At 44.6% G+C, this 17,529-nt stretch overlaps 1 protein-coding gene across 2 annotated transcripts in view; it reads right to left on the bottom strand.

The window, feature by feature from the left end:
- Positions 1-17,529, bottom strand: part of LOC109870608 (glutamate receptor ionotropic, delta-1-like) — a 411,408-nt gene that overhangs the window by 77,636 nt on the left and 316,243 nt on the right. For both annotated transcript variants that reach the window (XM_031805099.1, XM_020461182.2), the window contains exon 5: positions 14,395-14,448. In XM_031805099.1, the coding sequence (XP_031660959.1) occupies positions 14,395-14,448 (54 nt within the window). The remainder of the gene's footprint in view (positions 1-14,394; positions 14,449-17,529) is intronic.

Genomic DNA, 17,529 nt, shown 5'->3' with positions numbered 1-17,529 from the left:
AGAACGGACCGACTCAGGCACGAACAACCGACCGGGTGGACCGTTACCGGGGCCGGGCTGCGTCCGAAGGGCCGCCATCACATCCTCCTCAATCTTCCATGTAACGGCTCCCACGACAAGGTTCTGGGGAACAATCGTCTCAGTCTTGGAGAACATCCGGGACAAGGCGTCCGCTTTGCCGTTCTTCGACCCAGGTCGGAACGTCAGAGAAAAATTGAAGCGTCCAAAAAACAAAGCCCACCTGGCCTGACGGGAGTTGAGACGTTTAGCCGATTGCACGTAAGCCAGATTCTTGTGGTCAGTCCAGACCACAAACGGTTGCTCCGCTCCCTCCAACCAGTGACGCCACTCCTCCAAGGCAAGCTTCACAGCGAGAAGCTCCCGGTTACCCACATCGTAGTTTCTCTCAGCTGGTGAAAGACGACAAGAGTAGAAGGCGCAGGGATGGAGTTTACCGTCAGTGGAGCTACGCTGGGACAGGATGGCGCCCACCCCCACATCAGACGCGTCCACCTCAACAACAAACTGACGGGAAGTGTCAGGTTGAGATAGAATCGGCGCGTTGGTGAATCGGCTCTTCAAGTTCAGAAATGCTCGGTCTGCCTCAGGAGTCCAACAGAATATTCTGGTGCAAGACGTCAGAGCAGTTAAAGGGGCGGCCACCCGGCTGTAATCACGGATAAACCTCCGATAGAAGTTCGCAAATCCCAGGAATCTCTGGAGCTGCAATCTCGTACCGGGCCGGGCCCAATCCCGAACCGCCCGAACCTTCTCTTGGTCCATCTTGATCTCACCCCTGGAGATGATGTACCCGAGGAAGGATGTAGTGTGGGCGTGAAAATCACACTTCTCTGCCTTCACAAACAGACGGTTCTCCAATAACCGCTGCAGAACCTGTTTAACATGCTGGATGTGGCTGGAAAGCTCCTTGGAGAAAATCAGGATGTCATCCAGGTAAACGAACACAAACAGACCGATCATATCCCTCAGCACGTCATTCACCAAACTTTGGAACACTGCTGGAGCGTTGGAAAGTCCAAACGGCATCACCTGGTACTCGAAATGTCCCATAGGTGTATTGAATCCAGTCAACCACTCGTCCCCCTCTTTGATCCGAACCAGATGATACGCATTGCGTAGATCAAGCTTCGTAAACACAGTAGCACCCTGTAAAGAATCGAAAGCGGAGCTCATCAAGGGCAAGGGGTACTTGTTTTTTACCGTAATATCATTCAACCTCCGATAATCAATACACGGTCGAAGAGAGCCATCCTTCTTACTCACAAAAATGAATCCAGCTCCCAGGGGTGATGATGAGGGACGAATGAGACCTGCAGCAAGAGACTCCTTTATGTAGGTCTCCAGGGCTTCCCGCTCAGGTCGAGAAATACTGTATAACCGTCCCTTGGGAAAGGCAGCTCCAGGGAACAGCTTAATTGTACAATCATAAGGTCGGTGGGGAGGAAGTGACTGAGCTTTCTGCTTACTGAACACCTCACCCAACTCATGATATGTTTCAGGAACCAGGGACAAATCAGGAGGAGCAGACTCACTGACCCGACTGGGGACAGCATGAGAACAGGCAGTCCTGAGGCAGTTAGCATGGCACTCAATGCTCCAACTAGTCACCTTACCAGTCACCCAATCGAACGAAGGATTGTGTTCTCTTAGCCAGGGGTATCCAAGAACCAGAGGAACATGGGGGGGAAGGCAAAATGAAAAAAGAAATAACCTCTGAATGATTCCCCGACAACAACATCTTAACCGGTTCGGTCCTCATAGTGATCCGTGCCAGACTACTGCCGTTCAGAGTGGTTGCTTCAATGGCTTCCGGTAGTTGCTCCTTGGAAAGCCCCAGCTGTTCCACTAAGTCGGCATCAATGAAGCTGTCATCGGCACCTGAATCGATGAAAGCGTTAATCGCTAAACTCTGATTCTTATTTATGAGGGTAGCAGGAAAACGAGGTCTGACAGGGCTCTTGAGAGGTTGAAACTGGCTCGCTAACAAACCTCCCAAACTTAACGAGCCGAGCAGTTTAACGGGTGCTGAGGACAAACGGAGATGTAATGTCCCGAGCTACCACAGTAGAGGCAGCTGTTGGTCTCACGTCTACGTTGGCGCTCGTCCTTAGTTAACCCGTACCGCCCCACTTGCATAGGTTCAGGATCTGGCGGCAGGACTCCTCCACTAATCCCGTGTGAGGGAAAATGATCAACCGGTTCTGGTCCACTTCCTGACCCGAATGGTAACCGAGTCTCAGATTGATTAGATGGACCCCACTGCTTCTCCCTCCTTCTCTCTCGGACTCTATTATCTACCCGAATAGCTAAGGTAACCAAACTATCTAGGTCACTAGGCTCTGGATAGGAGATCAGCTCGTCCTTGAGTTGCTCCGACAACCCCTGGTAAAAAACCGCTTGTAGTGATTCCTCATTCCAACCACTCTCCACAGCCAATGTCCTGAATTCTATCACAAAGTCTGCCACACTGCAAGCTCCTTGGCGAAGAGTGAACAAACGTTTAGCTGCGTCCTTACCTCGGACTGGATGGTCAAAAAGCCTTCTCATCTCTCCCGTGAATTCCTGGTATGAAGCCATGCAGGTCTCCTGTCGTTCCCAAACGGCTGAAGCCCATTCCAGAGCTCTTCCACGCAGCAGTTCAATAACAAAGGCTATCCTAGCCTTGTCAGTGGCGTAAGAATGGGGCTGCAGATCAAACACTAACCCACACTGCATAAGAAACGAACGGCATCTTCCCAAATCCCCTTCATATTTATCAGGCGTCGGTACCTTGGGTTCACGGAAGGAAACCGCATCAGACACGGCAGGTGAGATGGGTGAAACAGGTGGTGAATGAATCGCCGGCAAACTGAGCTGATCCTGGATCTGTGTCAAGCTAGCAGATAAATTCTGGATTGCACCCGCTATCTCCTGTAGCGTCGTCTTGTGTTGTCCCAGTGTCTTCCCCTGCTGGGTAATGGCATGGCAAACGGAATCCAGGTCCGCTGGGTTCATCCTTGGCCGGATCGTTCTGTCACGTTTCTTCAAAATCGAACCCAGAAGCAGACCAGGACAAGGAGAGTAGGAAGAAGGTGAGTATTTATTTACAAGTGAATGTGAGTGGGTAGATACATCCAGGTGGCGTAGCGGGCAGCGGTGGTGAGTTGATGGGAGTAAATAGGTGGATCCAATGGGGAAGCGGAATCCTCCGATGACCAGGCGGGAATGGGGTAAATGATCCGGGTGAGTAACTGAAGACAGAACAAACGGAGGTAAGTTGAAGGCAAGCAAGACGTACAAAACAACAAAACAAATTCTATCCAACTTGAGGCTGATACTATGGCACAACATACTGTTCATGGCTAACGATCCGGCAGGGAATGGATGTCAGGTCAGAGCTTTTGAAGGGGAGAGGTGATGATCAGGACAGGTGTGCAGATTACTGATGGGATACAGGTGCGGGTGAACATCGATCTCCCAACAAGCTAATCTGCCCGGCAACCAGACAGGGTGCGTTCCAGGACACCGGAAACACACTCCAGGACAGAAACACAGGCAAACACAGACTCAGGAAGCGGGGTTCGTGACAGCCAAATTCTCTAAAACAATATTGGAGGTGGTTTATGAGAGAAATTAACATCCAATTATCTGGCAACAGCTTTGGTGGACATTCCTGCAGTCAGCATGCCAATTGCATGCTCCCTCAAAACTCAAATCAAATCAAATTTTATTTGTCACATACACATGGTTAGCAGATGTTAATGCGAGTGTAGCAAAATGCTTGTGCTTCTAGTTCCGACAATGCAGTAATAACCAACAAGTAATCTAGCTAACAATTCCAAAACTACTACCTTATAGACACAAGTGTAAGGGGATAAAGAATATGTACATAAAGATATATGAGTGAGTACAGAGCGGCATAGGCATGATACAGTAGATGGTATTGAGTGCAGTATATACATATGAGATGAGTATGTAAACAAAGTGGCATAGTTAAAGTGGCTAGTGATACATGTATTACTTAAAGATGCAGTAGATGATATAGAGTACAGTATATACATATACAGTACATATGAGATGAATAATGTAGGGTATGTAAACATTATATTAGGTAGCATTGTTTAAAGTGGCTAGTGATATATTTTACATCATTTCCCATCAATTCCCATTATTAAAGTGGCTGGAGTTGAGTCAGTGTCAGTGTCAGTGTGTTGGCAGCAGCCACTCAATGTTAGTGGTGGCTGTTTAACAGTCTGATGGCCTTGATATAGAAGCTGTTTTTCAGTCTCTCGGTCCCAGCTTTGATGCACCTGTACTGACCTCGCCTTCTGGATGATAGCGGGGTGAACAGGCAGTGGCTCGGGTGGTTGTTATCCTTGATGATCTTTATGGCCTTCCTGTGACATCGGGTGGTGTAGGTGTCCTGGAGGGCAGGTAGTTTGCCCCCAGGGGGATGCGTTGTGCAGACCTCACTACCCTCTGGAGAGCCTTACGGTTGTGGGCGGAGCAGTTGCCGTACCAGGCGGTGATACAGCCCGACAGGATGCTCTCGATTGTGCATCTGTAGAAGTTTGTGAGTGCTTTTGGTGACAAGCCGAATTTCTTCAGCCTCCTGAGGTTGAAGAGGCGCTGCTGCGCCTTCTTCACGATGCTGTCTGTGTGGGTGGACCAATTCAGTTTGTCTGTGATGTGTACGCTGAGGAACTTAAAACTTACTACCCTCTCCACTACTGTTCCATAGATGTGGATAGGGGGGTGTTCCCTCTGCTGTTTCCTGAAGTCCACGCGTTCTGAGCAGACTGGTATAGGGATTGATTGAATATGTCCGTAAACACACCAGCCAGCTGATCTGCGCATGCTCTGAGGGCGCGGCTGGGGATGCCGTCTGGGCCTGCAGCCTTGCGAGGGTTGACACGTTTAAATGTTTTCCTCACGTCGGCTGCAGTGAAGGAGAGTCTGCATGTTTTAGTTGCGGGCCATGTCAGTGGCACTGTATTGTCCTCAAAGCGGGCAAAAAAGTTATTTAGTCTGCCTGGGAGCAAGACATCCTGGTCCGTGACTGGGCTGGTTTTCTTTTTGTAATCCGTGATTGACTGTAGACCCTGCCACATACCTCTTGTGTCTGAGCTGTTGAATTGAGATTCTACTTTGTCTCTATACTGACGCTTAGTTTGTTTGATTGCCTTGCGGAGGGAATAGTTACACTGTTTGTATTCGGTCATGTTTCCGGTCACCTTGCCCTGATTAAAAGCAGTGGTTCGGGCTTTCAGTTTCACGCGACTGCTGCCATCAATCCACGGTTTCTGGTTTGGGAATGTTTTAATCGTTGCTATGGGAACGACATCTTCAACGCAGGTTCTAATGAACTCGCACACCGAATCAGCGTATTCGTCAATGTTGTTGTCTGACGCAATACGAAACATATCCCAGTCCACGTGATGGAAGCAGTCTTGGAGTGTGGAATCAGATTGGTCGGACCATTGTTGGACAGACTTCAGCGCGGGAGCTTCTTGTTTTAGTTTCTGTCTGTAGGCAGGGATCAACAAAATGGAGTCGTGGTCAGCTTTTCCGAGAGGAGGGCGGGGCAGGGCCTTATATGCATCGCGGAAGTTAGAATAGCAGTGATCCAAGGTTTCCCAGCCCTGATTGCGCAATCGATATGCTGATAAAAATGAGGGAGTCTTGTTTTCAGATTAGCCTTGTTAAAATCCCCAGCTACAATGAATGCAGCCTCCGGATAAATGGATTCCAGTTTGCAAAGAGTCAAATAAAGTTCGTTCAGAGCCATCGATGTGTCTGCTTGGGGTGGAATATATACGGCTGTGATTATAAACGAAGAGAATTCCCTTGGTAGATAATGCGGTCGACATTTGATTGTGAGGAATTCTAAATCAGGTGAACAGAAGGACTTGAGTCCCTGTATGTTGTTATGATCACACCACGTCACGTTAACCATGAAGCATACGCCCCCACCCCTCTTCTTACCAGAAAGATGTTTGTTTCTGTCTGCGCGATGCGTGGAGAAACCAGCTGGCTGCACCGATTCCGATAGCATCTCTCCAGTGAGCCATGTTTCCGTGAAGCAAAGAACGTTACAGTCTCTGATGTCCCTCTGGAATGCTACCCTTGCTCGGATTTCATCAACCTTGTTGTCAAGAGACTGGACATTGGCGAGAAGAATGCTAGGGAGTGGTGCACGAAGTGCCCGTCTCCGGAGTCTGACCAGAAGATCGCTCCGTTTCCCCCTTTTACGAAGTCGTTTTTTTGGGTCGCCGGCTGGGATCCATTCCGTTGTCCTGGGTGAAAGGCAGAACACAGGATCCACTTCGCGAAAGTCATATTCTTGGTCGTACTGATGGTGAGTTGACGCTGCTCTTATGTTCAGTAGTTCTTCTCGACTGTATGTAATGAAACCTAAGATAAGCTGGGGTACGAGGCTCTGCATCTGTCCTCGTGCTCCTAGACCTTAGTGCTGATTTTGATACCATCGATCACCACATTCTTTTGGAGAGATTGGAAACCCAAATTGGTCTACACGGACATGTTCTGGCCTGGTTTAGATCTTATCTGTCGGAAAGATATCAGTTTGTCTCTGTGAATGGTTTGTCCTCTGACAAATCAACTGTAAATTTCGGTGTTCCTCAAGGTTCCGTTTTAGGACCACTATTGTTTTCACTATATATTTTACCTCTTGGGGATGTTATTCGAAAACATAATGTAAACTTTCACTGCTATGCGGATGACACACAGCTGTACATTTCAATGAAACATGGTGAAGCCCCAAAATTGCCCTCGCTAGAAGCATGTGTTTCAGACATAAGGAAGTGGATGGCTGCAAACTTTCTACTATTAAACTCGGACAAAACAGAGATGCTTGTTTTAGGTCCCAAGAAACAAAGAGATCTTCTGTTGAATCTGACAATTAATCTTAATGGTTGTACAGTCGTCTCAAATAAAACTGTGAAGGACCTCGGCGTTACTCTGGACCCTGATCTCTCTTTTGAAGAACCTATCAAGACCATTTCGAGGACAGCTTTTTTCCATCTACGTAACATTGCAAAAATCAGAAACTTTCTGTCCAAAAATGATGCAGAAAAATTAATCCATGCTGTTGTCACTTCTAGGTTAGATTACTGCAATGCTCTATTTTCCGGCTACCCAGATAAAGCACTAAATAAACTTCAGTTAGTGCTAAATACAGCTGCTAGAATCCTGACTAGAACCAAAAAATTTGATCATATTACTCCAGTGCTAGCCTCTCTACACTGGCTTCCTGTCAAAGCAAGGGCTGATTTCAAGGTTTTACTGCTAACCTACAAAGCATTACATGGGCTTGCTCCTACCTATCTCTCTGATTTGGTCCTGCCGTACATACCTACACGTACGCTACGGTCACAAGACGCAGGCCTCCTAATTGTCCCTAGAATTTCTAAGCAAACAGCTGGAGGCAGAGCTTTCTCCTATAGAGCTCCATTTTTATGGAACGGTCTGCCTACCCATGTCAGAGACACAAACTCGGTCTCAACCTTTAAGTCTTTACTGAAGACTCATCTCTTCAGTGGGTCATATGATTGAGTGTAGTCTGGCCCAGGAGTGGGAAGTTGAACGGAAAGGCTCTGGAGCAACGAACCGCCCTTGCTGTCTCTGCCTGGCCGGTTCCCCTCTTTCCACTGGGATTCTCTGCCTCTAACCCTATTACAGGGGCTGTGTCACTGGCTTGCTGGGGCTCTCTCTCTCCGCCACGGGTTGTGCCGTGGCGGAGATCTTTGTGGGCTATACTCAGCCTTGCCTCAGGATGGTAAGTTGGTGGTTGAAGATATCCCTCTAGTGGTGTGGGGGCTGTGCTTTGGCAAAGTGGGTGGGGTTAGATCCTTCCTGTTTGGCCCTGTCCGGGGGTGTCCTCGGATGGGGCCACAGTGTCTCCTGACCCCTCCTGTCTCAGCCTCCAGTATTTATGCTGCAGTAGTTTATGTGTCGGGGGGCTTGGGTCCGTTTGTTATATCTGGAGTACTTCTCCTGTCCTATTCGGTGTCCTGTGTGAACCTAAGTGTGCATTCTCTAATTCTCTCCTTCTCTCTTTCTTTCTCTCTCTCGGAGGACCTGAGCCCTAGGACCATGCCCCAGGACTACCTGACATGATGACTCCTTGCTGTCCCCAGTCCACCTGGCCATGCTGCTGTTCCAGTTTCAACTGACCTGAGCCCTAGGACCATGCCCCAGGACTACCTGACATGATGACTCCTTGCTGTCCCCAGTCCACCTGGCCATGCTGCTGCTCCAGTTTCAACTTCCACCTGACTGTGCTGCTGCTCCAGTTTCAACTGTTCTGCCATATTATTATTATTCGACCATGCTGGTCATTTATGAACATTTTAACATCTTGGCCATGTTCTGTTATAATCTCCACCCGGCACAGCCAGAAGAGGACTGGCCACCCCACATAGCCTGGTTCCTCTCTAGGTTTCTTCCTAGGTTTTGGCCTTTCTAGGGAGTTTTTCCTAGCCACCGTGCTTCTACACCTGCATTGCTTGCTGTTTGGGGTTTTAGGCTGGGTTTCTGTACAGCACTTTGAGATATCAGCTGATGTACGAAGGGCTATATAAATAAATTTGATTTGATTTGATTTGATACTAATGTAAGAAATAACACGTAAAAAAACAAAAACTGCATAGTTTCCTAGGAACGCGAAGCGAGGCGGCCATCTCTGTCGGCGCCGGAAGTAGATGAACTCTTGAGACATCTGTGGCATTGTGTTGTGTGACAAAACTGTGCATTTTAGAGTGGCCTTTTATTGTCCCCAGCACAAGATGCACCTGTGTAATGATCATGCTGTTTAATCTGTTTCTTGATATGCCACACCTGTCAGGTGGATGGATTATCTTGGCAAAGGAGAAATGTTCACTAAACAAATGTGTGCACAAAATTTGAGAGAAATAGGCTTTTTGTCCATAGGGAACATTTCTGGGATCTTTCATTTCAGCCAACATTTTACATGTTGCATTTATATTCAGTGTAATACACCACACTGACTCCTTAGATGAAAATCGGTATTGGACTGAATGAGTCGTCGGACACCCCAGACAGAGCAAAGAAACAGGACATAAAAAAGTGAAGGCGAGATCGCCAGAGACAAGTTAGTTTATACATGTAAAACAATCCATACATTCTAGACACAGTATTGAGTTTTGAAAAGTTTAGACTTGTTCCAAAGATTTTAGTTTTTTCTTTTTCAGCTTTTAGATTCCAGTGTTCAAGACAGTTAGATTTTGGGGCAAAATAAGTGATTGTCTTCTGTAATTTCACAGGCTATGGACAGACGGCATTTTTAATAACCTCCCCTCCTGGCATTCCCCTTAGTTTGAGGACTTGATCGCAGAAGCATTCCGGAGAAGAAGGGCCAAGCGGGCTTATGGGAATTAAAAGTGGCACCAGAATGAAAACCGGAGCAACAATCCAAGTTTACCGCAGCCCTATCCAAAACATCTGATGTGAAATAGACCACAGACAATTACCTGCACCTTAGAGACTATTTTCACTGACTCTTCACACCAGCTTCTCAAGACACTTTTTGAGAAGCAAACACTTACCTACAGTGCCTTGCAAAAGTATTCATACCCCTTGGAGTTTTTCCTATTTTGTTGCATTACAACCTGTAATTTAAATAGATTTCATGTGATGGACATACACAAAATAGTCCAAATTGGTGAAGTGAAATGAAAAAAAATTATTCAACAAAAAAAATGAAAATGAAAATTGGTGCGTGCAAATGTATTCACCCACTTTACTATGAAGCCCCTAAATAAAATCTGGTGCAGCCAATTACTTTCATGAGGTCACATAATTAGTTAAATGAAGTCTACCTGTGTGAAATCTAAGTGTCACATGATCTCAGTATATATACACTTGTTCTGTAAGGCCCCAGAGTCTGCAACACCACTAAGCAAGGGGCACCACCAAGAAAGCGACACCGTGGAGACCAAGGAGGGTTGGGTTATTAAAAAATATCCGAAACTTTTAATATCCCATGGATCACCATTAAATCATTATCAAAAAATGGAAAGAATATGGCACTACAACAAATCTGCTAAGAGAGGGCCACCGACAAAAACTCATGGACCAGGAAAGGAGGGCATTAATCAGAGAGGCAACAAAGAGACCAAAGATAACCCTGAAGGAGCTGCAAAGCTCCACAGTGGACATTGGAGTATCTGTCCATAGGACCACTTTAAGCCATACACTCCACAGAGCTGGGCTTTACAGAAGAGTGTCCAGAAAAAAACATTGCTTAAAGAAGAAAATAAGCAAGCACGTTTGGTGTTCACCAAAAGGCATGTGGGAGACTCCCCAAACATATGGAAGAAGGTACTCTGGTCAGATGAAACTAAAATTGAGCTTTTTGACCATCAAGAAAAACGGCATGCCTGGCGCAAACTCAAAACCTCTCATCACCCCGAGAATACCACCCCCACAGTGAAGCATGGTGGTGGCAGCATCCCGCTGTGGGGATGTTTTTTATCTGCAGAGACTGGAAAACTGGTCTGAATTGAAGGAATGATGGATGACGCGCTAAATACAAGGAAATTCTTGAGGGAAACCTGTTTCAGTCTTCCAAAGATTTGAGACTGGGATAGAGGTTCACCTTCCAGCAGGAAAATGACCCTAAGCATACTGCTAAAGCAACACTTGAGTGGTCTAAGGGGAAACATTTACATTTCTTGGAATGGCCTAGTCAAAGCCTAGACCTCAAACCAATTGAGAATATGTGGTATGACTTAAAGATTGGTGTACACCAGCAGGAACCCATCTAACTTGAAGGAGCTGGAGACATTTTGCCTTGAAGAATGTGAAAAAATCCCATTGGCTAGACGTGCCAAGTTTATAGAGACATACCCCAAGAGACTTGCAGCTGTAATAACTGCAAAAGGTGGCTCTACAAAGTATTGACTTTGGAGGGGTAAATAGTTATCCATGCTCAAGTTCTGTTTTTTTGTGTAAATCAAATATACAAATCCCCCCAAAATAAATTTTAATTACAGGTTGTAAGGCAACAAAATAGGAAAAATGCCAAGGGGGGTAAATACTTTTGCAAGCCACTGTAAATACAGAACACCCACGCTTACCTACAGTTGAAGTCGGAAGTATACATACATTTAGGTTGGAGTCGTTAAAACTCATTTTTCAACCACTTCACAAATCTATTGTTAACAAACTATAGCTTTGGCAAGTTAGTTTGTGCACGACACAAGCAATTTTTCCAACAATTGTTTACAGACAGATTATTTCACTTATAATTCACTGTATCACAGTTTTACATACACTAAGTTGACTGTGCCTTTAAACAGCTTGGAAAATTCCAGAAAATTATGTCATGGCTTTAGAAGCTTCTGATTGCAGGTGTACCTGTGGATATATTTCAAGGCCAACCTTCAAACTCAGTGCCTCTTTGCTTGACATCATGGGAAAATCAAAAGAAATAAGCCAAGACAAAAAAAAGAAATCATTGTAGACCTCCACAAGTCTGGTTAATCATTGGGAGCAATTTCCAAATGCCTGAAGGTACCACGTTCATCTTGTACAAACAATAGTATGCAAGCATAAACACCATGGAACCACGCAGCCGTCATACCGCTCAGGAAGGAGATGCGTTCTGTCTCCTAAAGATGAACATACTTTGGTGTGAAAAGTGCAAATCAATCTCAGAACAACAGCAAATGACCTTGTGAAGATGCTGGAAGAAACAGGTACAAAAGTATCTATATCCACAGTAAAACAGGCCTATATCGATATAACCTGAAAGGCTGCTCAGGAAGGAAGAATTCACTGCTCCAAAATCGCCATAAAAATCCAGACTACGGTTTGCAACTGCACATGGGGACAAAGATCATACTTTTTGTAGAAATGTCCTCTGGTCTGATGAAACAAAAATAGAACTGTTTGGCCATAATGACCATCGTAATGTTTGGAGGAAAAAGAGGGAGACTTGCAAGCCGAAGAATACCATCCCAACCGTGAAGCATGGGGGTGGCAGCATCAGGTTGTGGGGGTGCTTTGCTGCAGGAGGGACTGGTACTCCACAAAATAGATGGCATCATGAAGAGGGGAAATTATGTGGATATATTGAAGCAACATCTCAAGACATCAGTCAGGAAGTTAAAGCTTGGTTGCAAATGGGTCTTCCAAATGGACAATGACCCCAACATACTTCCAAAGTTGTGTCAAAATGGCTTAAGGACAACAAAGTCAAGGTATTGGAGTGCCCATCACAAACCCCTGACCTCAATCCCAAAGAAAATTTGTTGGCAGATCTGAAAAAGCGTGTGCGAGCAAGTAGGCCTACAAACCTGACTCAGTTACACCAGCTCTGTCAGGAGGAATGGGCCAAAATTCACCCAACTTATTGTGGGAAGCTTGTGGAAGGCTTCCCAAAATGTCCTAATTGACTGTATGTAAACTGCTGACCCTCTGGGAATGTGATGAAAGAAATAAAAGCTGAAATAAATCATTCTCTCTTAAATTGATCTGACATAAAGTGGTGATCCTAACTGTCCTAAAACAGGGAATTTGTACTAGGATTAAATGTCAGAAATTGTGAAAACTGAGTTAAAATGTATTTGGCTAAAGTGCATGTAAACTTCCGACTTCAACTGTATATACAGAACATTACCCTCTTCTTTTTTCTTTTTGACTCCTTATTACTTATGGTTTAGAAAAAACGTATTGATATTGTGTATGTTTTTATAAATGTTTATGGTATTGTTGAGGAGAGCTGGCAATTTTAAAACATTGTTGTGTCCCTAACCTTTTTATTTTGGAAAGGGGTTTGGAATATATATTTTTTTACTTATGACTTATGTTGTACACAGCTGTCTAAGGCACAGCATGTCGGTGCAAGGGGCGTCCCGGGATTACAGTGCAATTGTATATATTTTTGACAATTTAACTTTTTTATTGTACTTATGTCTTGGCTCATCTTGAATACTTGTTTTTAATCATGTTTTATTTAATTAGATATGTTATGTTTTACCATTTGACTTTTGAACACTTTTTGGGGGGGGGGGGGGGGGGGTCTGTGACAATTAAGGAAGGGAGAGGAGGGGGCTGTAACAATGGTGAGGTGTGAGCGTAAGGATAACAAAATGGCATGTCTCAGGCTGAACACATTGGCAGTCATTGATCTCTAGTTTCCACCTTAGTGTTGTTAACACCCCATGGTTCCCGTTATCCGACAGTCGGTGGAGAAATCAGCTTTTGAGTGTTCAGAGATAAAACACCTAAGTTCTTCCGACTGGCATGGAAGTCGCGTCTTCAGAGGTGTAAGGATAATTAGTAGTCTGAAACTAGAGTATTTTGGTTCAGTGTATTATTAAGGGCAGACTGAGGAAGTTGTTGTATATTTTGTCTTTTTATCTATTATTTAGAGACCTATTTGGGTTAGTGATCATTTTTAGAGTGGCTCTTTATTTTCTCTCAGCATGCATTATGTCACCATTCTGAATGTCTCAAGATACGGATACGTTCTTCTGAAATATGAACGTAGAAATACTAGATTAGATTTGCATTGTTCTGGTCTTGGTCTTGACTCGGCCTCGGCCCCCTCGCCCCCCTCCCGGGTCTCAGTCTTTCAGCCAATACTGAAAAACAAGTGTGGCATCCTAGTGGTCCAGAGACCCAGACTATGTCTATGGCAAAGATCTAGGCTGCGTCATAAAAATGGCATCCTATTCCCATTGGGCTCTGGTAAAAAGTAGTATACTATATCGGGAAAATACGCACACCTAGACTCTGTATGGTGGCATAATTAAATAAGTGGATTGCGGTACCAGAACTGTTAAAACAGATCTTTCTGGAATTTTAATTCTTAATTTGCAACTGGCAGAGTGGCAACACTGGCAAATTAAGCAAGGGATGACAGTTTAGAATTTAGAATTCATAAAATGAGAACTGTTTTCCAGAACTGCAAATGCTTAAAGTGGATGTGGGAGAATCAGGCATATTGAAATGTAAACAGACCAAGAGGAAACGCTCAGGCATCCTTAATTAACCACTTGGCAATGCTTGTAATGCGCTGTATCAAACAATGAACACTCCTTTTGTTAGAGCTCAGTGTGCATTGACTGAACATTATAAGACACGCACATTGCAAGGTGCTACTGAACTTCAGTCACTGTGGGTGACTCCTGAGCTAAAAGATGTCTAAAGGATGTTCCCTTAATCATCAACTCACAGTTTTTTATTGTTGTGGGTATATAGAGGGGGGGAAAAGATAGTAGTTAGGAGGAGAAAGAGAGAGAGAGAGAGGGGGGGGGGGGGGGGTAGAAGCAAAGAGGGGGGCCAGACAGCGATAGAGAGAGATGTAAAAACAGCATTAACATAAATACTCTTGTCTTTGCCTACCTCATTGACAAACACCCAGTGACTGTCCTTGGAAGCCAGGTTGGTTTCAACAGCCTGCAAAGAAAGGGAGAGAGGAAGAGAGAAAGAAAGAGGTTACCATACTGCAAGTGAACAGCTAAGGCCGTGGAGGGAACAGGCAGATTGAGGGCAGAAGACTTGGATGTATTGCCATTGTTTCGATCCAACAGAACCCATGTAAAATCCTCTACAGTCTTGTCATTATCCAATTATACAAGGGACAAACATAACACCCATGTGGCTTGGCAAACCATGGTGGACAGACAGCATTGGGTCCATGCAAGGCTCACAGCTAAAGACCCTCCAAAAATCCTTCCACTGGACTGGAGCTTAAATCTGTCAAGAACTGAGCTCAGAATGTTCACAGAGAATGACTTGACTGTGGAAATAGTGTTGTTAAAATGTCCTTTGTTGTTCTCCCGTTTGTTGTTCTCCTGGTGGTACTGCCTTTTCCCACAGTCCATTGTGTTGGCAGGCCGTTCCAGCAGAGAAGTGTACTTTCCAAACCACAAGCCTTTTGTACACCTTAGAGCTGCAGCTTAGGTAGTGCCAAAATGTTTTAGCACCTAACATCCTAGCCTTTTGAAATACTATAATTGCTCTGTGTAAGCCTACATTTTACATCGCATTGCTTGCTTGGTCCTATGTGTCATGGCTGCCTGTTTGGGTCAGGTTACCGTGGACCACAATCCGACAGAGACATCTCTCACACCCACCAGCGGGGGAATCGAGAGGTATGGAAGTGGGGGAGTTTATGACACCTCCAGCCCGTTGTAAATCTTAAAGCAGCAGATAAAATCCCTTTGTCCTCTCAGTGTGGAAGAATGGAATGTATGATGAGGCTATGGAGAACCTACCTCAGAACAGTAAATGGCAAATGGATGGACTTTAAATGGACATTGGGACAATATGTTTCATCAGCCAAAATGGTGGTAATGACGATATATGGAATATGAAAATGAATGTCGTTTTTGTTATGTGATTAAAAGTTAAATGACGACGCTATAACGAAAACATTGTAACTTGAAGAATTTTCCTAATATGTACCTGATGTTTGCATACTCTACATTGTGTGGAAAATTTCCAGATCAAAGAGAATGTTTTTGTAAAGATGAAATGTGAAGTTAGTTGTCTAAATTGGATCAGAGTCAAATCCAGACCAAGCCAGAGAACTTGCCATAAAGACGGAAATGCCCCTTTCTGACCAAAGGGTATAAAACATGTGAGTTAAGAATTTACATTCAGACTAGGTGACCACGTGCTGCAGCCAAAGTCCTAATTAGTCGCAACCCCAAAACGCAACACAAGGTTGAAGAAGATAAAGGAACCGTTTAACAATCTAAGAGGGTGAATTCAAGCAGGACCACCGGTTACCACTCTCCAAGGAATCGTGTGTCTACACTGCTTTCATTCCAAGGAATCGTGTGTCTACACTGCTTTCATTCCAAGGAATCGTGTGTCTACACTGCTTTCATTCCAAAGAATCGTGTGTCTACACTGCTTTCATTCCAAGGAATCGTGTGTCTACACTGCTTTCATTCCAAGGAATCGTGTGTCTACAATGCTTTCATTCCAAGGAATTGTGTGTCTACACTGCTTTCATTCCAAGGAATCGTGTGTCTACACTGCTTTCATTCCTGAGTACGGTCAGCTACACGGCTGACTGTACTCAGAAGAACCCCTTTCAGAACAAGGGTGAGGAAACGGACCACTAACAGAAAGGACACTGACATCGTGTGGACAATCAGAGAGTTACACCCGGTAACCAAAGAAGTCCGTCATCAGAGGAGAAGGCGAACCCGGTCCACGAAGAGACACCCCATCGGAGACCTTTGACAAATAATGACATTATATTCTGACCCATAAGAGCCGCAGTTCAGGGCAGGGTGTTACGGAAAAACTAAGCATAGTTTACAAATGTCCTTTTCTCTTGTGCACTCTCTCTTTGTCTCTCTTTTTAAATCCCCATTTTGTGTAACACGTGAAATATTGTTTTGGCCCGCTAGGGACCTGTTTCATTGTACTGAGTTCTAATCAATAGCCTAGACTGTGTGTTTGTGTATGTGTACCTTATAATATAATTTTAGCTTGTTAGTAAATAAATAATAAACTAAATTGGTGTGATACGGGTTCATTTAGTGGGACTCGGGTTTGTGCAGATTCCAGGATTATGCGATGTTAAGGATGAGACTGTAGAGGAAATGAATGAATTAGCGACTGTTGTAAATCAATATCCTCATATTCTTCGAGTTAATTTGGGAAATGGAAACTCAATAAAAACAAAATTCTCATGGTGCCCCAGGTTACTGAGTTAATGAATACCCGATTCATTGAATCACGTAATTATAAACAGTTAATCATTCGATGAACAGCACTCGTCACATTAATCAATACAACGTCACGACATACACCCTTGTGTGTTAGTCACAACAGAGACTTTCTTGTAGTGCAATAAAAAAAAATGTTTAAAATGCCATTTGCAGAAAGAAAGGCCTGCACATGGTTTAACCCTTACCCTCCCATACTGTATTCATGCTTACCTATAAAACGTTCTGTTTGTACAGTGTCTATATTAGAAAAGCTTACCATATTGCGTCATAGAGAACAAAGAAGATACAGCATCTGCCAGCTGAGGGGCCCTATACAAAAGCTATGGATCACTCTGTGTGATCCTCCTGTCCTCAGGTTGGTTAGGCCTGCCAGATGTTCTCAAATGGCTCCTCGTTTGCCTCCCTTATCATAAGATGGCTGTTACATATGTAAACACTTCCGTGGGTTCATGTTGACCATAAATATGCAGTGTTCTCTCATAGAATGTCACGGTGTAGGCTACACTGCATGAATAACTCTGTTGACTGCTCTAATATGGCTAGTTTGTTGCAATCACATGGAGGTGGGATATGGCTAGTCGTCAATTAGTTAACATGGGTTTGTATGCAATTGTTAATATATCATTGGTTGTACTGTCAAATGTGGCAACTTTGAGTCATATCCTTTGTATTAAACCACAACATTGAACCAGACAGAGCTCCGTGGTTCCAGACCTCATACAGTAGACCTCATTGACATACCCAAGTCCTCGCTAATCAAATCTCCATCATCGTTCGACCTCTGTTT

This window comes from Oncorhynchus kisutch, linkage group LG25, assembly GCF_002021735.2.
Source record: "Oncorhynchus kisutch isolate 150728-3 linkage group LG25, Okis_V2, whole genome shotgun sequence".
Classification (NCBI taxonomy): Eukaryota; Metazoa; Chordata; class Actinopteri; order Salmoniformes; family Salmonidae; genus Oncorhynchus; species Oncorhynchus kisutch.
This window is presented reverse-complemented; position numbering and strand designations above follow the sequence as displayed.